This window comes from Indicator indicator, chromosome 4 (assembly GCF_027791375.1).
Source record: "Indicator indicator isolate 239-I01 chromosome 4, UM_Iind_1.1, whole genome shotgun sequence".
NCBI lineage: Eukaryota > Metazoa > Chordata > Aves > Piciformes > Indicatoridae > Indicator > Indicator indicator.
The window spans coordinates 17,908,636-17,932,303 of NC_072013.1; the positions used below are offsets into that span (position 1 = coordinate 17,908,636).

Below are 23,668 nucleotides of genomic sequence, written 5' to 3' on the forward strand. Positions count from 1 at the left end.
TTCTTGTACTCAGCCTTTGCTCTAAATAGATAACAGTTAGCCACACATCACAGTTATTAACAACTGGAAACAAGAACTCAACTGATTTTCTGGCCTGGACTAAAATAGAGACAGAAACAGAAAATTCACATTTTGACTTTGAGCCAGAAGAGGTTGAGAGGCAGGATGAGAAAAAATTTATTAACAGCCTTCTTAAAAATAGTCTGCTCTGCCACTGAATTTTAACTTACCCTACATTTGGTAGCTGATTCCATTATAATTTTATGTAACACTCAAGTATCACTAACAAAATATGGCACATCATCAATGAACAATATAATGATGTTTTAAAACTACCAGGGCAAAAATGCAGGGGATATGAGTGATTTGGTTCTGGCTAGCCACTTTGTCCTCTCAGTCCAACATTAATATATTGTCACTATTTTGGCCACTTCCCTGCAAAAGACTGGAGTTTGTTACCTGCAGCTCTAAAGTTTTTCAAACTAACCAGTTACCAGGCAGCCTGATATACCAGGTTTCTTCACCCAGAAGTCAGACCAAAATTGGATCCAGATGCTGTCTCAAAGGACTCTGGGAATGATGGTAAATGGGACCACAGGACTGCTAGCTTCAAGCTCCAGCGCTGTCAAGAAGCATTCAGTGGCAGCATCATCATTGCCTTGAGCCTGAAGCACCTCTCCCAGGCCATTCCAGACCTCATGGGCTGTGGAGTTCACCTGGACAGCATCTCTGAGAATCTTCTCCGCCAAGCTATAGCGCCCAAGCTGGTGAAGTATCAGAGCCTTCAAGGAAACAATAGAAAAAATTATTGAGATTAGCCAGCAGGACTTTCCTGAAGCTCAAATGATTATGTCACAACAGCATAATAAATGTAGGTAGCTGTTGGGTTCAAAGTGTTACAGATTACATAATACTTCTTTTTTGTTTGTTTGTTTGTATTTAAAGAAAACAAATGACCTGAAGCAGGACTGGAGCAGGTCACTTAACACCCACAAGGAGTCAAGTGCCTCTGTATAGGAAACAAATACTGAAATGCAAAATCTGAATTGAACAATCAAAACTCAACCACCAAAAATTGGCTTCTGTGGCAAGCTCCCATGTCTAAAGTCATACCAAGGTGTGTTCCCCAAAATGCTTGTATCCTGCCTGCACATCTCAGCACCCAACTCATGTCTTACAACATCTAAGATTCACCACTGGCTCTCAGGGATGTCAGCAACAGAACCAAGCTGAGCCCAATGGGCAATAGCTGCAGTATTTGATTCAATTTGTGGAACAGGAAGCGTGCTAATAGAGTGACACAGAATTCTTCTTCGTCCTCTGCAGGATGGGACCCAAAAGGATGTCCAAACCCACGAGGATATGGGCTGAATGAGGAGGTGGAAATCTCCATCCATCACATTCAGTTATGCTACTGTGCCAGAAGTCATGGAATAATGCAGTAAGACAGCTTTATTGCAGGGCTATTACATTCTTACCCTGTGATTCTGTATTGCAAAGTGCACATGGACCCCAAGTCTTTGTTTTCCAGAGAGGTGTCCTGATCATAGGATTACAAATTCCTTGCAGTTTCTCCTCTCCCACTTCCCACTCCTTGGACCACGATGTCTTTTCTTTCTCTCTGCACATCTGTCCCTCAAATTTTTACCAACTTAAGCACTGATAATTAAAAAGTATGGAAATTCTATGCTACCCCTGAATTGCCCACCACACCTTTCTGGAATTGTGCCCACCAGGCTGACTTTCAGCATGGGCAGTCTGCTATCTCCATCCTACAGTGCAGTAGAGGAGATCATGCTTTGAAAAACAGTATAAAGAGCACTGTATAGTATTAGCCAATAAATAAATATATGCAGTGAAGGCTAATGTCTAGCAGCCTAGTAGTTCTCACAAAGGTGCTAGAGGTCTTTTCTGGTTCTGGAATGTTTTTTTCAACCTTCAAGTGAGTCAGCATTTCCAAAGCAAGTGAACAGTATTTCCAATCCAAGAATCAGGTAACTCTAAGGGTCAGTGTTTTTTCCCTGCAAAAAAAAGTGATTGCCAGTGACTGCTAGGTATCAGATGTGAAATTACAAAAAATTAAGAAAAAAGGTGGACCATATAAAGGTGGTTTGGCTGAGAGTACCTGACCTTAATAAAATTACAGTGTCCTTAATTTTCAAGATTCTCTGTTTTCAGAAATCTTCCTTTGCATGTGGTTGGTTTGTTTGTTTTCTTTTGTTGTTTCCTGTGTGAACAAGTGAGTTCTTTGAAGATTGGCAATAATTTTTCTTCCAAATATGCCAGACTATTTTCCCTGTTTGCTAAGGATACAAAGCTCTCCTTTTCAAAACCAAAGGAAACAATCAAATTTTGCAGATAGAAGCATGCTATGTTACACCTGCCCTCTTCTGCATGGAAAATAGTGTATCTGAGATTTCCAGGTGATAGAACTAGAGCAAATACTAGCTGTTTGTCTGCTATTATACTTTTCTAAGAATATAAGCTACTTAGCATTAGTGAAAACTTGCATATTTTGAGAGCACAGCTCTTTAGAGGGAGAGTTTCTTTCATTCAGTCTTCCACCAGTGTCTCAGGCTGGGATGGTATGAAGACCCCTGCCTTGGGTAACAACACTGGAGCAATGATCTTTGCTTCCAAAGAACCCATGGTGAGAAAATTGGACTCATTTCATGCTGAGCATCAAAAGGATGGTGAAATTTGTTCATTACAGATATAGGTATACAGATAAATGATCTAGAAGATAAAATACTCTCTGACTCGTTAACTCCTTCAGAACGATGGTTGGATGCCATACCTTGTGAATGTCCAGTTTGTAGATCACCCTCCTGGGAGAATTCATTAAAATTCAGAGGCAGAGAACATTCCAAATTGTTTGCAATCCTTGCCCAACTTTGCTCTATTAAGCATTACACTACAGACCACAGGGAGAAGCAGCAGGCATGTCTATCATGCAGCAACTTCCTTCAGTGACCTTGCACCATCACCCATCCAATAAAACTCACCTCCAGTTTACCAGCTGCCAGCATAAGCTTGTTCTCTGTACCGAACTCTTCAGAAAAAAACACAAACTCTAAACCATTTGAAAAGAAAACCCTACCTCTCCCTACCTTCCCAATACTATAAGTTTTCCCAGAAATCAAAGCAAATTATCCTAGTCCTTCATTGTTTATTTTCCTTAGCTTCCTAACAGGAAATAAAATCTCAAAGCTACCATTTCTGTCCTTTACCTATTTAGCAGCAGATGTACAAACAACATTTATCTACAGAGTAATGTTAGGCCTCTTGCTTTATGGCAGGAGATAGGCCTGAACAACACAACTCTGCAGAAACACAGAGGGGTACCTAAGAGACATACGGCTCACATCTTCAGACTTGGCATGTTAGTCTAAAGCCTAAAGAAAATGCCTTCTCCCTACATCCTCTTTATAAAGAGGCACATTAAAAAAAAACCCACAACGGAAAAACTGCTATGCAATAATTTCAGTAAAGTAATATTAGTAGGAAAACACCCATTTTATAAAAGAAGCTCCTAGGGAATTACACTAATGCTCCTAAGGAATCTAAAGATTCTATGCTTGGGTTTTGTACATTTTTAAGTACTGCAGTACTTGACAGAGGTGTTTAGGAAATTTTGGGGATCCTGCTAGGAGAAAGAAGGATCTTCCCTGGTATTGTATCTCTTTCACATGCTCTTCCACGTGAAAGACTGATAAATTCATGACATTCGTTTCTAACAGTTCTAACAGCCTCCAATCTTTGTGCATTTTTGCATTTTGCAGCTCAGTAAATTTTTTTTTTTAAATTATCTTTCCCCACATTTGGTTTGCTGTGAATTCTGAGGTTCTTTTGGGGGCTGTCATTTGGTTGTTTTGTTTTTTTTTTTTTGGCAAACCACTGGTCTCTAAGTCTGCTAAGGCCTGCCTGTTCAGGATGTCTTTATGTTGTAAACACTCCAAGAAAATCTTGTTTATTTTAGCCAATTCTACATTGTAGAGGCTGATTTTATAACTCAAAATACTCCAGGAGAAAATTCTAATCCGAAATGGCACAGGCAGAAAGTGAAGGGAATCTCTGAAGAAACAAAGAGACTTTTTTGTGCCATCATTACAAGAAGTGAAAGCAGTGCCTCATGTCTCTGATTCATTGATATTTATACAAGTCACTTCAAATAATCAACATTACTCATAGATTTGTGGAGTTTAGATGCTCTCTGCTTAAGGAAAGGTCAGTGGCCCTTTACAGTGCTCAGGCCATTGCCGGGGCTCAAGGGACTTTTAAATTACAAGAGCCTACAGAAGCTGGCTCTCAAAAAAAAAAAAACAAACCCAAGAGTATTATTGTATGCTGCCTGCAACAGGGAGGGACTGTAGTCACTGCAAAAAGGTTCATATCATAAAACCCAAAACCCTCTGGGAATTAATAAAAAGGGGGGGAAAGTGCCTCCAACTTTCTTCTCTGTTTCAAGGCCTTGCTGATTCCGCATCAAGTCTGGAGTGATAAAGTCTCAGTCTAGTTAGTCAATGATTTTACAAGTGTTTCTTCCCTTGATTGTCACCCTCACACTTCATTTTACATTGCCCCATGTATGAAACTGATATTCACTGTATATTTCACTGAACCACCTGTCCAATGTTTGTTTTTATAAGGCTCAGCCAAGCAGGGCACAACCCCTAAATGAAGGCCATGGCAGTGTTGTCAAAACAGAAGTAATTTGTTGTGTTAATTAGTATATTCTAGGTACCTACACAAATACAACCCAGGAAAAAAAAAAACAGCTATTGAGCCCAAATAGACAAAAATTTCCCAAAGAACCATCTAAAACATTTGGCTGAATAACCTTCATTCATACTTACCATGCATCCATTAAGAAATAGGGATTATATCTTATTTTGGATACTATCCTGGGACTACTTACTTTAATTAATGAAGTATCACAAGAATTCTGAGTGGGGTGATACAATTACACAAGAAAACGTTAAGAGTATATAAGAAGCAATAGGCTGATTATGAGAACTGGAATAACAGAAATATGGCAAAAGTCACTAAAATAGTGAAAAATAACACAACAGTAACAGAAATTCTGTGGCAGGGTGGAAGCCTGTCAACCTAGCAGGCTGGAAGAAAGACTTGGACACGTCAGGCAACCACAGGTGAAAAGATGTCAGTGTGAAAGAGGAAAACTGAAGTGACATCAGGATAGGCTTCCAGTAGAGAGAAAGGCAACAGAGACTTCAGCAGCTGTGCCATACACAGCTATAGCTCTGTATGGCCTCTGGCACCTTGTGTAGTCTCTCCTCTATTCAACAAAGGTCAAACAAGAACAGGCACAGAAAATAACTATTGAGATAATCAATAAAAATCTTAACTTACAAGAGAAGACTAACAGACTTAGTTTGTTTAACCTAGCAAATGAAAAGCTGAGAGAACATGAAGTCACTTACTATAAAAACAGTAGAGAGAGTGGAATAGAGAAAACTGTTTTAGTTAAGAGAATAATGTTGGCACAACAATACATGTGTATGAATTGGCTGCAAGGAAGTTTACCAAATAAAAGTGAAAACATTCCTGTCAACTGGAGCACAGAGATTTTGGAATAGCCTTTGCAGGCTGCAGAACAGTGTTATGACCAGGTCCTACAGGAAGAGCTTACATGCTCTGATGTTCTGAGAAGACTTGTCTAGAGAGCCCAGGGAGCTTCTACTACTCTTGTTCCAATACAAGTTTCTCCCTGAACTGCATTGAGAGGAAAGGGTGATAACATTTTTATGCCTATGTAATATTACTATTAGATGCTTCTGTTGCAAGAATGGCTTTCTCTTGATTCCTTGGGTTACATGAGAGAAGGAGGTACAGAGAACTGTTCACCAATATAAAGATTAAAACCACAAAATTTTCTGTCTTATTTCTGAAATAAGAAAACTAGTGTGACAAAATTGATTGATCCTGAAATCTTCCAAATCTATGAGGCCTTTTTTAAAAACTGCCCAAACAACAAACCCCACACCATATTCACATTCCTTTGCTCATAGTTTCATTCTATGATGTTGCTATATAAATTTGTATCCTAGATAAACAAGAGACCTTTAAAATTTAGTCTATGGTAATGGCACAATAAAGCAAATAATTACAATTAATACCTTCTTCAATAAGCCAGAATTGTACCTTGATATATATTGGACATGTCAAAATTGTATTTTGGCATAGTTTGTTTTTCCCCTTGCAGTTGACCATATTAAGGTTATTGTCCATTAGCCAAACGTAAGCATTTTTAACAAGACAAACATTCAAATGAATTCCAATTTTCAAGTGCATCTTTACACAGTTGCCATGAAAAACCTTCAGTAAGCAGATGCATCATTATTTATTAATAAAATATTATCACTTAGAATCTGAGCAACATGATACAGTAAGCAATTGCACAAAGCCATAATTGCTTAAGTAAACATGTAGTGTAGCCTTCACTGTGAAGCTATCTTTTCTTCTCTAAGTGGGCTTTCTCTCTTTGAAAATTAGCCTGTCATAACAATTAGCCAGCCAATGGAAAACACACATCCAGAAAAATGAATCGACAGAAATTGAAAGCTGCTTAAATGACTGACTTCTGATTTTGAAAAGATAATTAAAAATAGCCATTCAGATGAGTCCAGTATTGTAACTTTTCAAATTTGCTTTTAGGCAAACGAGAAGCTAACATTCAAATTTTCCCCATGGAACTAACTTCTTTAAAATGAAAGCCATAATTATCACCCATCTTATGTTTGATCAGACCAGAGTTTCACCAGAAAGTCCTAAACAAGATTTGCAGTAACTGCCAGAACAAAAAAAACCCCAAAAACCATAGGTAGGAGATGTTCTCAAAAACAATGAAATTTATTTCTAAGCAGACGGAATGTAATGGGAACTTTGACCATGAGTCCATTTGCACTTTTTTGTTCTTCAGAGAGGATGCTGAACTCTGAACTCTCTCGTAACTCTGCAAAAAGGAAACTGGTAACTGGGAGAAATTGAGAGCATGAGAAGAAGAAATGTGGCTGACCTAACGCACAAACAACCATCAGAGATGCTCCCCATATTTAAGAATCACAGCCTGTGCTAAGCTGTGAAAGACATAACTATAGAGATGGATACAGAAGAGCAGGGGCAATACTACTTGCCTGGTTTGCTGATCTCTTGCTGAAGCCCAATAAGCTAGCAGCTGTGAAAGTGTAATCAGATATGGAGCTATGTGGAAAATAATGATTTTTTTTTTTTTTTAAAGCTACAATTAAAGGCCTAAAGAATTCAGTATATCCAACTCCCTAGTAATATTCCCTGTTCACCATTTTATTTTATTTTTAAATAAATCCCAGCCTGCCTGAAAGACAATCAACTTTCAACTGTGGCATGCAGAAAGATATGATAAAAACATCTCATCTTATCTGAAAACTTGAAAATCAAGGTTTATGACCATAAACAGTTACTAAAGTTAATATGCATTTCAAATCCACACGCATTGTAATTTTAGCATCACAAAACTGCCCCTTGTTAGATGCTGCTTTTTCAGTCTATTTTGCATATGCTAAGGTGGCTGCTATTTTCAAACAAATCTATCAAACTTGAAGATTTACCAGAAACTTGACAGCTTTATGCTATAATAATGAAACAGAAGTAATTCTTAGGGCAAAACCAAGAATTTATCATGCTATATAAAAAAATAGGAAAAAATTCTGCAGCTGATACTTGTCATCCTCTGTGATTAAAATACACTTTAAAAATACGTTCAATAATCAATAATTACACTTGTGCAGAGTGAAATAGAACATTATTTATATCCTATGCTCTCTTAATTTCCTTTTAGCTGATGAATTAGTGCTAAAACACAGAAGTACAAAGAACAAAGTCATGCACGTATGACTTCATGCATGACATCCTTTTGAAGTCATACACCAAAAAGAGTTGCATCTTTAGCCATTGCAAGTATTTTCTGCAAGTGTGACAAAATCATGATCTGGTGCATCAGTTGGAAACAAGCCATTCTAGATGAATAAACACAGTTCTATCCTGCAATGACAGGCACAGATGCATTTTAATGCCAATACATTGAAGAGTGTTCATATTGTAAGGTTTAAAACCAACTAGATTGGCCAGCAACACTTAGAAATAAAGACAATTTTGCACAAAATAGAAAAATACATACTTTTTTTGAATTGGAAAAAACCTGCAATGTATATGTAATTTGTTTCTAAAATGCAAACCACAAAGTTACTTATCTCATTTTAATAATGCAATTAGTTTGAATAATAAAAAGTGTATTTATTTAAAAATACTCAAAACTTCCTAGCAGCTCAGTATGGATTTTTTTCTTTTTAAATAAGGCCAACCTGCTAATAACACAACTGATCACTCGCTGAACCAAATCAAGCAACTGATGAACAAATATGAACCTACGCATGCAGCCAACAATTTTGTTCACTGCCTATCCCAAAACACTGCGTGTTCTACTTGCCACTTCCTGCCTGTCCCCCTTGCTAGCCTTCCTCCATCTCAACACACCCAGAAACGGAGCTGTGCGCTCTATGGGACTGCTGAAGCAAGCTCCCAAGGCCAGTTTATTATTTCTTTGCCCTTCCCCCAGTGCTAACATACCCTCTAAGGTATCCAATTGCTTCCCCTGCTGCAAAACACTAGTTGCTAGGAGAAAATCTACTGCTTGGCAACAGATTTTTAAAACAACAACTTTGGCTTTGTTGCACACTGATCTTTACATTGCCAGCGAGAGTGGTTGTTAATGCATCTTGTGTATTTATAACCCTCTTTAAACTGACTGACCCCTTCCAACAGGGATGTGCTTGCCTTTTAGGTTCCTTACTGATCACAGCTGATATAGTGCAGAAAGTTTCAAAACTCAAGTCTGTTTTTTAGAACTGCTGATTGGAGCCTTCCACCAAGATGGAAGCTTCTGGGGTCCTTCTTTTCCTTTTAAGCCAACTTGCAAAAGTCTGTTTTAATTTTGACTTTCACTTTTTATGAATGTCCTATAAACTTATAAAAATGCAGCATGACCACCACACTGTATTGTGAGAGCTAATTTGACTATGGCAAGGACACCAGAAACAAATAAAACACCTTACTGATGGAGTGAAACAGCTAGTGACTTCAGTGATTATCCAACTTATTTCCACCTGAAAATTACATTGTCTATTTTCATATGCTGTATCTACAGACACAGTAAAATCACAGTGATTTCCCCCGTTGCTAGTCAGATGGCCAGAGCTTCGGCATCACCACTGGTGTTGAGGAGTAAGAGAGTACAACCTTAGTCCTCAGATTACGGCCAGTGCTGAATTTGGAGTATGTGTCATTTGGGCATCTTCCTAATATCTAATCTAAAGCTCCCCTCTTTCAGTTTGAAGCCGTTAACTCTTGTCCTATCACTACATGTCCTGATAAAGAATCCTTCCCCATCTTTTCTGTAGGCCCCTGTAGGATCTCCTTGAAGCCTTCTCTTCTCCAGGTAGAACAACCCCAACTCTCCCAGTCTGTCCTCACAGGGGAGGTAGTCCAGCCACCGATCATCTTCATGGCCCTCAAACAGGTCCACATCATTCAGTGTATAGCATCCTTCAAGTATATACACCTGTGATGAAAACTGGTGCTGGAGATCACAGCTACAGTCAGTGCCATTTCAGGAATTTCCTTAATTCAGTATATTGTATATTGCCATTCATATCCTTTTTCCTCTGTGTTGCATTTTACAGATAGAAGTGCATGACCTAATGACAGTATATTCGCTATCGAAATCCTACCATTTTATCAAGTCTCCTCTGTGGCTGTATTTCAATACTGCCTGGTTTCAAAAGTAAGGCTAGGTTTACTACTGAATCATTGTGCTACCTACAGAGACTCCTAGGTACTGTTTGCTACTGATGTCGTTATTTTCCCAGTTTTGACTCAAAAGGCTGGAAATACAGAAAACTGCATTTCTATTATTCAAGGCAACTAACATAAAAGTACTTTCAATGTCCCAAAGAGGAAAAAACCCCACTCAAATTCTCTAAAAATGATACAAGTGTAGAATACGCTAAAGAAACAGAACACCTCAGACCAAGATTCTTGAAACAGGGAGCCTCAGTGTAAGGCCAGAGTCTAAGCATCTGAGCAAAAGCTGGATTTTTCACAAGAACTGAGGATAGTGGAAATTCAGTCTCCTTACTCCACTGCCTAGAGTAATACTTCAGTTCAGAACAATTGAAGGTTCCTGGTTTTGAAAGCTTGTGCTCCGTGCAGAATTATTGTAATGTCAAAGAAACTCATGTTCTGTCAATCAACCACTGACAGAACTAAAGAATAACTAATAAGAAACAGCAAGCGATGACTTCTTAAGAAGCTGTTTTCCATTCACAACAGTTCTTCTATAAAATCACGAGGGCCGTACTGATGGTACGTGGCTCCTGGAAACAGTCATTACAAAAATTCATCAAGCGTTCCGAAGAAGAAATCATTCTGAACTCAGGGAATGAACAGTTTGTGTATAAAGGGAAATTAGAGTTGCAGATCCAGTACTAGGTTCTGTGGTTAATCAATAGAACTGAGTTCAAACCAAGTACTTTGAAAATCTTCAGCTAGATTGTACTATACTGAAAGTTAGCATTTACAGTCCATACTTGCATACAACTCAGTATTAAAGAAACTAGCAATTACTTGTCTGAACTTCTGAGATCATAAAAAAGGAATCAAAAGCGAATGATACTCTTATGAAGTACTTCCTTTATGCATGTGCATTTCTCTCAAATATTCTGGCAAATGCTGTATTAAATATTCAAAGTCAGAACTGCAGTATAAGATAAAAGATGACCAGTCCTTTCATTATTAAAAGAGAAATTCAAAGATTAGAGGACATTATTCACATTTTTATTCTTTTTGCTCTTAGCCAAAGAAACTTCTGTATACATACTGATGCCATAATCATGGCTAATGTCATGGTTTCGCTAGTGTTATGACACCACAGTGGCATGTACTACACTGGCATTGCAGCAACCTCTTAGAAAAAGAGGGTACTTTTTAATATAGCATTAATAATTTATTTACTTTCTACAGCATCCCTAGGAAACAGACCATTCCCTACCCACCAAACCAGATGTGAACTGCCATCTGCTCCTCAGGCTCAACACACTACAACAGGAAAAGACATCTTCAAGGCAGAATGAACTCCCCTTCTCCTCCCCAGATTCTTAAATGAAAGTCAGAAGTTGCAGGTAGACTGCTAAGCTGTCAGTCTGAGAGGACAAGCACCACCAGGCAGAGATCAGAAGAGCAAAGCCCCCAAACCCTAACCGCTAAGAAAGGGCTTTTAGCACTTTCAGAAAAATAAAACAAAATAAAGCATTTATTTATATACCGATTTACCTTTTACAAAACCTGATGAAGCTAAAATCCAAACAGCAGTATTTTGGGGAAAAAAGTAATTAAAAGGCACTAAAAAGAACATTAGTGTACCTCAACAAATTAGCTTTTGCTAATACAACCTGGAAGCAAACATAAATACAAATGAAGAGTCACCCACCTTTTATAACTCAGCTTCATACAAGCCTATCAAGTTTTCTCACACCTGTCTTTTGGAGGATCATCGTTAATTTTTTACTTAAAACTTGCCAACAATAAGTTATTTACAGTTTAATAGAAGAGTCCTCCTAGTGTAGTTACTTCCCTGGTTTTTAGAGATAACCTTAGCACAGGATTTGTTCTAACAGTGTTCAGACTGTAAGTGCTTGGAAACCTCTTCATATCATCTTACCATTTTTTTTCTCTAGCCAGTTTGTTGTCATTTGTTCCATGCCAATGTCACCTAGCTTTACTTCGGTTATGCATACTCCTCTCCTATTTACAAGGAACATATATTATTAAAGTTTCCCTTCTACTCTCAGCCACCTCAGTTTTCACTGTGTATAAGAACACCACTGACGCAAAGCTACAGGCTAGTTTCATCAACCAGCCTGGGAGGAAACCTCAAGTGAAACCTATGCTTTTGTTCACACTGAGGTTACACTTGCCCTATTGGCCAACACCAACTGTTTGTATTAGGCACGGCAGTCTTCATATTCTGGGGACATGAAGCAGTGCAGCATGACCACCACCTTCCATAAGGGAAGGAGAAACCTCTAGGCTAACAAAATTAATGGCGAGACTACACTGTTAACAAGATGACGATGTTGGTAACAGACAACATGATCACTCATGTTGTGCCTGGCCACCTAATGAACAACGAAGATGTAGCTCTTGTAGAACAATGGAGATGCAGGCTCAGATCAACTAGTATCCAGCTCTTTGTCCTCCCCAGTCATTTCAACACTCAGACTTGCTTTGGCATTTGTGGAAGTCATTGTGTTTCTTTTTCTGAAGGGTCTCCATATCTCACTTTTAATCACTGATGTCTTCCTTCTGTAACTGCTCTTCCCAAGTGGAGGCAGCACATTAACTACCCTACAATCTTTTGTTATGTTAGGTTTTTCCACACTTTACTGGACTTACAATTTATTTCTTTTACTAGTTCTTTCAGAATTCTGGACAACTCCTCTACACTTTTCTATCAGCAAATATTTGGCACCATTCCCATACTTTACTTTCTACTACTAATTTTGCCTGTGCCATCATGATGAGTATCATATTCCTGTTAAAGGTTGGGGCAAAATATGAGTTTAATGTGGTTATCCATCACTGCACTGATTGACACTGCATGCTAAATCATATGCTGTTGTTGGTTTATGGCTCTTGAAATCAATTTTCTGAACTGTATAATAAATTAGTTCACAGGGTTGGAATCCACAGAGCAAGTGTAATCCCAAATGTCATTTTTCTCTTTGGTTTACTATTGTCAGCTGACAAGCAGCTGAAATAGATTTGAATCCTGCTTCCCAGAGTGTCAGAATCTTGTCCATTTGAGTCGCTTTTCTAGTTCATTGGAGCACAGTTGGCAGAAAGAACACAAGAATGGCAGAAAAGGTACTCCCCCACAAAGCTAGGCTTTGATCAGAATAAGCAAACCAGGAAGTTAATGCTCACTGAGTGAAGGGCTGAAATGCAGAGTGGCAGCCTCCACTTTTAAGGATAAGAACTACATCAACAGCGTGGGTTTGGTAAGGAATGGGAGTTCTGGAACTTAAGGCAGCCACTGTGGGATGAAAGGCAAACATTTCCTACCAGCTATTAACTTAAATACCCATGGATTTTATCTTTAGCAAAAATATTCAGATATTAATGTTACACTAAATCAAATGTAATGCATTTGACAGAAAGACAGCACCCACTAATAAACTTCCTTCAGAATCAATCTTAAGCTTCCTAAAACTTCGAATGCTCAGGCCAAAGCTACATCATTTATTTTCAACAGAGAACACCAGTGGCTCACACTATCAAATCACAATTTTAAAGGACATTGATGTGTTAATCACTTTAATAGAGGATTTCATGCCGTTTTAGACTTTGTATCAAGAACAGTTATTACCTACCAACTTCTGGCTCAGCGTTCAATTAACATGACAAAGCATCATCACCGACTGTGTTTCTTTCATAGTATCTTGTAGCCCTCTGGTAACTCTCTGGGTCTGTGACCCTTATAATACCATCTGTTCTGATGCCATTGTGTCTATCGCTTTTTCAAACGGTCATAAATTAAAAACCAGACGGAATCCCAAAGAAGCTACTGCCAGCTGTCAGGACAAACTGTAACAAGGACCATGAGAAAACTGGAAACTGAAATGGCTCTGCAGCTGAGAGTTTTTCTTGACCATCTTTTGAACACTTGACAATATCTACCTTAATTTGTTACTTGCTTCCATTTAGAAAATAGAGGGGGGTTGCTTTTAAATGACAAAAAAAAATTAAAACTATGTCTTTATTTTAAATTACTTATTTTAAGATAGCAAAAACTACTTACCAGCAGATACATTTTAATTCAGAAACCAAAGCAAAACATCTCTTTCAGTAGGTCACATCTCTTTTATTAGAAGGCAAGTATTTTTCCAAAGTGTGACCTAACACAATCTTCGTCCACAGAGATTTAGAGCTCCTAAACAATTTTTATATGTATTGTACAGAAGACATTTTGAATCTGCAAGAATGCTTTTTAAAATTTTATTGCTATAGCCCTTTACTGATTATGCCTTCATAACACTCTCAATTCAGTAGCTTGTCTAAATAAGTTATGTTATCAAGTCATATAGCTAACTAACCTAATGTAGCTGAATATATTACGTTATATTCTGGAATAATTAAAAAAGAGGTAACTTTTAACAGCTATCTCCATGAGCACTGACCCTAATCAGGCCCTAATTTGGTTTTCTAATGACTGTGCCTTATATCTCTGCAGCAGAGAATTACAAATGCTCACTCTCATGTGTACTCACTGTTATCTAATAAAACTTCTGAAATTCTGAAACAACCTCAGTAGCCTTTCCTTGTGCTTCAATTTTTGTAATACTTCCATAAGCCTAAATCATTATTTTTGACATCATTCTCTTTTCTGTCAAGATGGAACTGGATAAAGAATTTAAAATTATGAAGGCAAAACTGACAAGCACACAAACAGAGATTTAGTAAGCCTGATTTACTAAGGATATCAGGAGGATAAAGTCTCTGGGAGAAGGATATGGGACATCAGTTGATGAAAAACTCAACATGAGCGGCAATGTGTGCTTGCAGCCCAGAAGGCCAAACATATCCTGGACTGCATCAAAAGAAGTGTGATCACCAGGATGAGGGAGGTGATCCTCCCCCTCTACTCTGCTCTTGTGAGACCCCACTTGGAGTACTGTGTCCAGTTCTGGTGCCCCCAGAATAAGAGGGACATCAAACTGTTGGAGCAAGTTCAGATGAGGGCCATGAAGATAATCAGAGGGCTGGAGCACCTCCTCTATGGAGACACACTGCAAGAGTTGGGGCTGTTCAGCCTGGAGAAAAGAAGACTCCAAGGAGACCTTATTGTGGCCTTCCAGTACCCAAAGGGGTACAAGAAAGCCAGGAAGGGACTTTCCACAAGGGCTTGTAGTGATAGAATGAGAGCTTGAGGAGGGTAAATTTAGACCAGATATTAGGAAGAAATTCTTTACAGTGAGGGTGGTGAGACACTGGAACAGGTTGCCCAGGGAGGTTGTGGATGCCCCCTCCCTGGAGGTGTTCAATGCCAGGTTGGATGAGGCCTTCAGCAACCTGGTCTAGTGGAAGGTGTCTCTGCCCATGGCAGAGGAGTTGGAACTAGATGATCTTTAAGGTCCCTTCCAACCTGAATCATTCTATCAATCTGTGGAACAGTCTTATAAGGCAAATTAAATGTATGTGATACAAACAGTGCATACACAGATTGTATACACTTGAGTTGCAACAGATCATTTCACCAGTGTCACTGATTAGCAAAAGTAATTAAGGAATTAAAATCCAGGAAAAAAAAATACCCCCCCAAAAGCAAACGTTAATTTCAGATACATCCGTAAAAGTAACATTCATAACTTCATTTATGAAGTTTAGTTCCTGGGATAAAAGGGAAGTATATAAAATGTTTGAGATTCAGAAAAAAAAAGAAAAAAGGGGGGAAAATGAAAGAATCAAATGTCTGCATCCTAATGGGCCTGCTAAAGCATGCGGTATCACTCCAGTGCTTTGGGTAGTGTCCTTCCTTGCAGTGCTTAGCTTTTAAGAGGTGTGAACAATGTCGGTGTTTCCCTGTTTCTGCCAAGTAATCTGCTTTGCTAATGAATTGCTTTGCTTGGTACATCTGACAAGTACTAAAAGTCTGAAGATTTCTTCCAGGTCAAAGGCTTTATGTGAAAACACATGGCTCTTGAGTATAAGCACTCCATTTTAACATCTCAATGTCTTCTTAATACTTCTTTTGCCTTCAGTACTGTACCAGTTCTTAAAAAGAAGTTTCTGAAACCAACCTGAGATTCAATGTAAGGGCTAATTCTTCAAAGCCAGCTTCCTTGAAGCATCACAACAACCTCTATAAAATGAAGGACTTCTTAGATTTGTGTGAGAAAGCCACACATATATAAACTATGCATTTCAGGTCAGAGATTAGCAGAAAGAATCTGTAATGCATTATTATGCACAGGTCTTTTTTACTATCCCAAGACTGGTAAGTGCATCTTAGTACAAAACTATATTCAACCTCAATGTGGACAATAATAAATATTTACAGCCAGTCTGACAAGCTTCACAATTTTAACCTGCCCTCTCTTGTTTACTTCCCACTAATCAGAGAGTGGGAGCACAGTTATGGGTTGCCACATCTTATCTAATTGATCTCCTTTGCCAGAGGGTGTTACCCCTCTTCAGGAAAAAAGCTGGCCTGAGAAGCCTTACTCAAAACTAGATTTATTCCATATAATGGTAATTACATGAGTACACAAACAATGCAACAGCAAAAGGAGACTTATTACATTAGTTCTCCAAATCAGCAATATGCAAGCGTTATATATGTGCTCACCAGTTCCTGTCAGGGACTCCAACTTTCCCAAACAACATAAAATAAGGCTTAGCTCTTTTTTCATTCAAATCCAGGTAGGAGTCTGATTTGCAAGACAGGAGGGATACACCACAGCATAGAGCTGAACAGAACATTGGGGGAAAACTAACCACCCATTACAAATTAAAGCAGCAATCCTTTTTCCTTCGGGTCTGTGTATCCACAGACTTCATATTTAGTGCTGGTTTGAAATTAGATTTCTTGAATTTTGAACTTTCTACTGACTAACAACACAAGATAAGAAACGAAGCTCTATGGAAGTGGTTCACCTGTATAAAAGTACACTACTCTAAACCAGTATAACTGAGTTCTCAAAACCAGATCAAAAAGCAATCACAGAACCAAAGTACTGGTGCCAAAGATACTTCAGAAAGAGTCTGCTATCCAAACAGCCATTTCTGTCACCAACCATCTTAGCTGCAATGACTCAGGAGATACATTCATTGAGCAACTCCAAGACAACACTGCAAAATCTTCCAGACAGGAAAGCATTTGGGGGAATGAGATGTAGGAAAACAAACTGGTTTATTATTTAAAAGTACCAAAAGTTCTGCAGAGCATTTGAGACAAGGGCCTCATGTTACCTGGCTGAGGTGAAATGGCTATCAAGGAGCTGCCACACATGCCTTCACTCTTATTGCATGCAAAGGAAATAACTATTCAAAAGATAATTTTCACTAAGAAGAGCTATTTATGTAATCTACATTATAATAGGAGGTCCATCAGCAACAGGACTAAATTTAAATTCCATAAGGGGAAAAAATCCTCCTAAAATCTGCCAGTGATTTACAAATCACAAACCACAAAAGCGACCCCACAAGCTCCTTTCAACAGCCACCAGGAATATTAATGCTGCTGTCCTAACAAGATTGACTGATACACTGGAGATCCCTATGGGGAAAATTATTTCCTTCAGAGTGCAAGGGTTCTGGAATTAAATGAGAGTCCCAAGAATGTGATGCTCAGAGTGAGAAATCAGGTGGCTTGTATCATATTTAAAGCCAGGCAAGTCGCAGCATCTATACCTCAGTTTCTCAATTTCTAAGCTGAGAATAACTAACACATACTTCAGTGCAAAAAGCATTTGAAACGTAACACGTTAACCACTCAAAGCTGTCATGAAAAACACTATGACATTTTAAAAATATCTAGACTTTCAATTCAGCAAAAGAGACTTCAGTCATTGTCTTATCTGCCATGCCAGCTGTCTTAGCTGCCATACTAGCTGCAGCTGCATTTTATTCCTGTAAACTTGCTTAGATGATAAAATATTCATGCTTAAAAATATAAAGAGCTGAAACTAGAAATGCAGCCATATGACCAAGTACCAAATATTGAACTCAAGATTTAAGTTGGCTACTGGTTCAACAATGCAAAAATGTATAGTGTGGAGGTAAAAAAACAGACTATAGCTAATGAGATGTTTCCCATGTCAGTGCTTTAATAAAACATACAGACTAGATTTCTATGTATGAGACTGTTGAAATAAAAAGCTCCTACCTTTTTGCTCTCTATGAAGTCCATGCATATTAATATCAGAATTAAAAGGGTGCAGATCAACACTGCCCTGATGATTGAAAAAGTGATGAAAGCCCGTAACAGCTTTTTGTTTTCAAGTTTAGCATTAGTAAGTCTCACTCATGATGTATTTTTCCACTCATACCAGTTTAGCCAAGTAGCTTACCACGATAGAAGTGGCATTGAAAGCATTAACAACTCTAAATTTGTATTTACTATGTTTCATGCGCAGTGAAGCTGGATTAAACATATGGTGAGTATATACTCGCAGACAGCAGAGTTTTGGCAAGAGCAATTCTAGAAACCACTGATCCTTGTGCTTTTACACATACATAACTGACTCAACCAATAAACTGTACAGCATAGCCTCTGACATAGGTTAAAGATGGTCAGCTTACTACAGCTTCAACGATCCTGCAGGGTTGACCAGACCTTTCAACCATTACCCAATTAAGTCAACACAAACTGAAACTCAGACCATTGTTTTGCAATGACAAATGTACAGCATCAGTAGCAGGTTACGAAGATGCTGGCTTGCAACTTCACTGTTGATGTTAATATTATTACATCACATCACCACAACAGCAATGAAAAGATACATCACGCTCAGCAGGAAATCAAATTATAAAGGCATCCAGACTTTCAAACCAAAAGTGAAGGAATTTTCTTCTCCAAGTCAATGTAAAACCAAAAGCAGAGAGATTCATATAATCAAATTGTGAGAACTGGATCGTCCCCATCTTAGAAAACAAAATAAAATAAAAATAAAATTTGAAACCAAAGAGTAGCTAGCAAGGTAATATTGGAAGAATTTTCACTAGCAAATACTGTTTGTATTTCAGAAATATAATTATTATTTCAGTTTTCTTAAATTATATGCAAGGCGTGAGAACAAATGTTGAAGAAAGGAATGGTTACAGATATGGTGATCGGGAAGAAAGTCAAGCCTCTCTGTAATAGCTGTGTCCACAGCTTTGGCCACAATGGTTTTACTGAAAAGACCACTCTCACCTCATCTTTCATAACTCTAGTTACAGAAGACAGCAGCCAGTTTCACACAGAGAAAACACTAGACTTTTTTAATACACAAGGTGGCCAAGTAGCCCGTCTCCTCTCTCCTAACAAGAAAACAAGAGGTGTCAGCTTTCTGAAAAATAGTAGCTTCACATAGCTTTCTTCATACCTTTTGTTTCTGCTTGTTGAAAAAAATATACTCTTATATAAAGAAAAATGGAAAAGTAACGATCAAACCTCAGATGTGAATACAGTTCTCAGAGTCAGACAAAGCACACTTCAGATTTTCCCATGAGTTTAAGCTCACCAAAATAACTGGTTTCTCTATTAATTTGCTCATCTAGATTAAAAAAATACCCTGACACAAAAAAATATCCTGACATTAACTTTAAAGGTCAATTCTTTAGCTCATTCTAAAACCAGTTAGGTACCAGAAAAGACTGTCTATGTTTAAAGAAAACTAATTGTTAAGAAACTATATTATGCTCTTCATACATACTATAAATCAGTCGAATCCTTCCAAAGTGCAAGGTTCAACTCATAAGTCACCTTTAAACTGTAGACTCATGAACAGGGGAAGGACTGATAACTACAGTAACAGCTAGCAGAAAAGGAAAGCTTCAGTAAATAGAAAAGAGGTCTTCAAATAAAATTTAAAATAAGTTGGAAAGATAAAGAGACATAAAAAACTCTTACAGACTGGGGATTTGCAGAAAAAAAACCTCTCCCAGAGTAGACAACTTATCTGGGAATGCAGCTGTTTGACATAACCCTGGCAAAAGCAAGCATGAAAATAATTTCCTGAGGAGCCGTTGCTTCCAGACCTCTAGTTTTGCATTATGGTAGGCCACATTCTGCTTGATGAGGATAAGATAAAGAACAACTTTCAAAACCAAGTTATCGTTCCTAGTCAGAAAAAAGGAGTCATAATTGATTAGGTAACTTCTGGTTCTCTCAAGAACAATCTGTTGTCTCAGAAAACAGCTTATGCTAAAGCAAGTCAAGCTCTGCTCTGACAGATGAAAAGCAAAAAGCAAAACATAATTTCATCAGGTACACCAGAAACACACCTGAGAACTGCAAAATCCATGCACTGATAACTCCTGCTCAATTTTATAATAATTGTAGCAGAGACTGCTAAGATCTCTGACCCTTGGCTACAGCGCTACAAGCTTCTCACACACATTTGCTGACAACCACAACTAAACAACACAGAATGTCTCATTCAGGTTGCTGTTGATGGCAGCATTTACTTATATTTCACCACTGTGCAAAGTTACGCACAACAAGAAATGGAAACCCAAACCCCAACAAACAACAACATGGTTAGATGACTTCACATCTTGGATGTTTTCCTACAGCTACTGAGTTCTCATCTACAGAATTCTACAACAAACCCTTCCTCAGGAAAAGGAAAATCAAATATCTTTTGCTCATTTAATGCTGAAAATGAATCCTTAAAAGTATGTCTTTATTACTTATATGAAATTCAGTTATAAATTATTAGACACCAGATGTTGCCTACAAGCGAAAGACATGCATACCAGGTGCCACACAGGTTTCATTGCTGTGTAAGTTCTCAGCTCCAGATACCAAGTAATACTTTAATAAATTCCATAAGCACAAAAAATGCCCAGGAAAGCAAAATAATCATAATTAGCCCGGTACATACCTCAGCAGAATGAAAATTAAAACTACTTTAATGAAAATAATAAAATGAAATATATACAGAATATGCACAAACCCAGTATCAAACCCAACCCCCCTGATATCAATTAGTAACTGTCACCACTGATGCTATTGCAGAAGTGCCAGACCACATTCAGTGGCAGACAGGAACCAGATCCAACAGCTGGATTCTGGAACAGGATTCAGGACCTCATGGATTGAGACTGAAGGCAGAACAGAAAGAATCCTCCATTGATGTCCACCATTGACGAAGAGGAAGCAAAGAAGAAAAAGAAGCAGCTTGATCCTCATGATCCCTCAGCTTCATACTGAATGACATACCATGCTGGACAGTTTAGGGAACTGTCCACTCCTGCCTGTGGGTGCAGCCTTTCATTCTGCACTCCCAATGCAGTAGCACACAAGATTCAGCAGTGACCTTGGTCTGCATACCAGTACTTGGTACTAACTAAAATCACTGTGTGTTATCTTGATTTCAGTAGAGCATTTGACACTGTCTCCCACAGCATCCTTGCAGATAAACTGAGAAAGGATGGTCTGTATGATCAGCTAGTGAGGTGGATTGTGAACTGGCTGAAGGAAAGAAGTCAGAGAGTTGTGGTCCATGGGATGGAGTCTAGTTGGAGGCCTGTATCTAGTTGAGTCCCTCAGGGGTTGGTACTGGGACCAGTACTATTCAATACATTCATCAACAACCTGGATGAGGGAACAAGTCAAGCAAGTTTGCTGACGACACAAAACTGTGTGGAGTTGTGCTGCCATTCAGCAGGACTTGGACAGGCTGGAGAGTTGGCCAAGGAGAAATTTAATGAAATTCAACAAGGGCAAGTGTAGAGTCTTGCACCTGGGAAAGGACAACCCCATGTATCAATACAGGCTGAGGACTGACTTGCTGAAGAGCAGTGAAGGGGAAAAGGACCTGCAGGTCCCAGTGGATAGGAAGTTGACCACGAGCCAGCAACGTTCTCTTGTGGCAAAGAAGGACAATGCCATTCTGGGATGTATTAGAAGGGGTGTGGTTAGTAGGTCAAGAGAGGTTCTCCTCCCCCTCTACTCTGGTGAGGCCACATCTGGAATATTGTGTCCAGTTCTGGGCCTCTCAGTTCAAGAAGGACCTCATGTAACTGCTTGAAATAGTCCAGCACAGAGCCATAAAAATGGTTAAAGGAATGGAACATCTTCCTTATAAGGAGAGACTGAGGGAGCTGGGGCTCTTTAGCTTGGAGGAGATTAAGGGGTGACCTCATTAATGCTTACAAATATGTAAAGGGTGAGTGCCAGGTGGATGAAGTCAGGGTCTTCTTGGTCATGCCCAATAACAGGACAAGGGGCAATGGGTGGAAGTTGAGGCATAGGAAGTTCCATGGAAACAGAAGGGAAAATTTTTTCACTGTGGAGGTGACAGACACTGGAACTGGGGAGTTGTGGACTATCCCTCTCTGGAGATATTCAAAACCTGCCTGGAAGAGTTCCTGTGTGATCTGCTCTAGGTGATCCTGCTCCAGCAGGGGGTTTGGACTGGATGATCTTTTGAGGTACCTTCCAACCCCTAACATTCTGTGATTCTGTGTGAGCAGTACCCAAAGCAGACACTGCCCACAAAAGCAGTTAATTAGAAGAAACTGAGCTAAAAAGTAAAATCACTGAATAGAATTAGTTCTGTTTTACCTGAAACCAGGACAAGCATACATTTACAATTTCTTCCAAGTCTTCTCTCACGTTCATTTTGTTTTATTTTTTAAACAAAGATAACTTAAATATCAAGAGCAGCTATTAGCACTTTAGTGACATGAGGCCTCCTGGCCATATCCTGAATTATTTGGACTAAAACTACTGACATTTTCCATCTGTCTTGCTTGCTAGTATTTTTCCACTAGGAAAAATCTACATATTTTTTTTTCCATCCACTCTCTTTTAGATGGTCAGTTGCCCAGCAAAATGCATGGAGAAAAAGGCAACAAATACTTTGGGTATCAACAAAACCCAAGTGACAATGACTTTAATGCTGTAAGCCCTTTTGAAGGTAAAATGCATGACTCTGGAAAGACTTTTAATGGAAATTATCCTTTCTAACACCTATGAAAAAGTCCTGAAAAAGTACATTGGTCATTATGCTACCATCAGATGCTTTTACTGCCTTGTTGGTCTACTCATTATTTCTACTTATCACTATGAAACAATGAAATACTTTCCATGGAAACAACTGTAGAGAGTCATACACACCTCCTGTTTCTTAAATAATATTAGGCACATCTTTGTCTATAGAAACCTCATTGCAGATCACCGAAGTATACTTGAACCTCCCATGAGAGAACCATGAAGAGACAGAAGAGAAGCCCAAAAACTTAATTTGTGAAGATGCCAACTAAGTGTTTTCAGTTGCACTGTCTTGCCACTGACACTTCTGTATGGACATTTCCCAGCCATATTGGATAAGCAGGATGCATGAGGATCATGATTGGAAATACTTTGGAATCAAAAGACCATTCTTGTGGTTGCATTGTACCACTAAAAACCTCAAGTATTAAAAGAACCCAGTCAAATCAAGGATATAAAAATATCATACTGGCAACGATTAAAAAAAAGCATTGTCATTATTAACAATCTATAACAGAATGAGCCATTTTAATGAACTGTGGAGTACTGCAATGCCTGCAAAACCATGACTAACAGGTTGGTAACAGCTATGTTGTGTATACAATGGTTTGGCAGCGCTTCACTTTTTCAGTGCAAAGACAGTAAGATGCAGCCATAACTTTAAGGCAGGTTTGCAGCAGAGAATATATGTATATATTATTTGTGGATGTAAGACTGTTAAGTAAATTTGAGAAATATATTGATCTTTTGCACCTTTTTTCCATTGATTGCTATGTGAATATGGGTAACATACCACGGAAATGAGGAAAGAAAAGAAAATCTTTGCTTTTGCCACTATAAAAAAGATTA

The 23,668-nt window shown here is 38.5% G+C and overlaps 1 protein-coding gene across 5 annotated transcripts in view; it reads right to left on the bottom strand.

The window, feature by feature from the left end:
• Positions 1-560: 560 nt before the first annotated feature.
• The window catches only part of TTC7B (tetratricopeptide repeat domain 7B), a 119,370-nt gene continuing 96,262 nt past the window's right edge, over positions 561-23,668 (bottom strand). For all 5 annotated transcript variants that reach the window (XM_054400099.1, XM_054400097.1, XM_054400100.1 and 2 more), the window contains one exon: positions 561-782. In XM_054400099.1, the coding sequence (XP_054256074.1) occupies positions 561-782 (222 nt within the window). The remainder of the gene's footprint in view (positions 783-23,668) is intronic.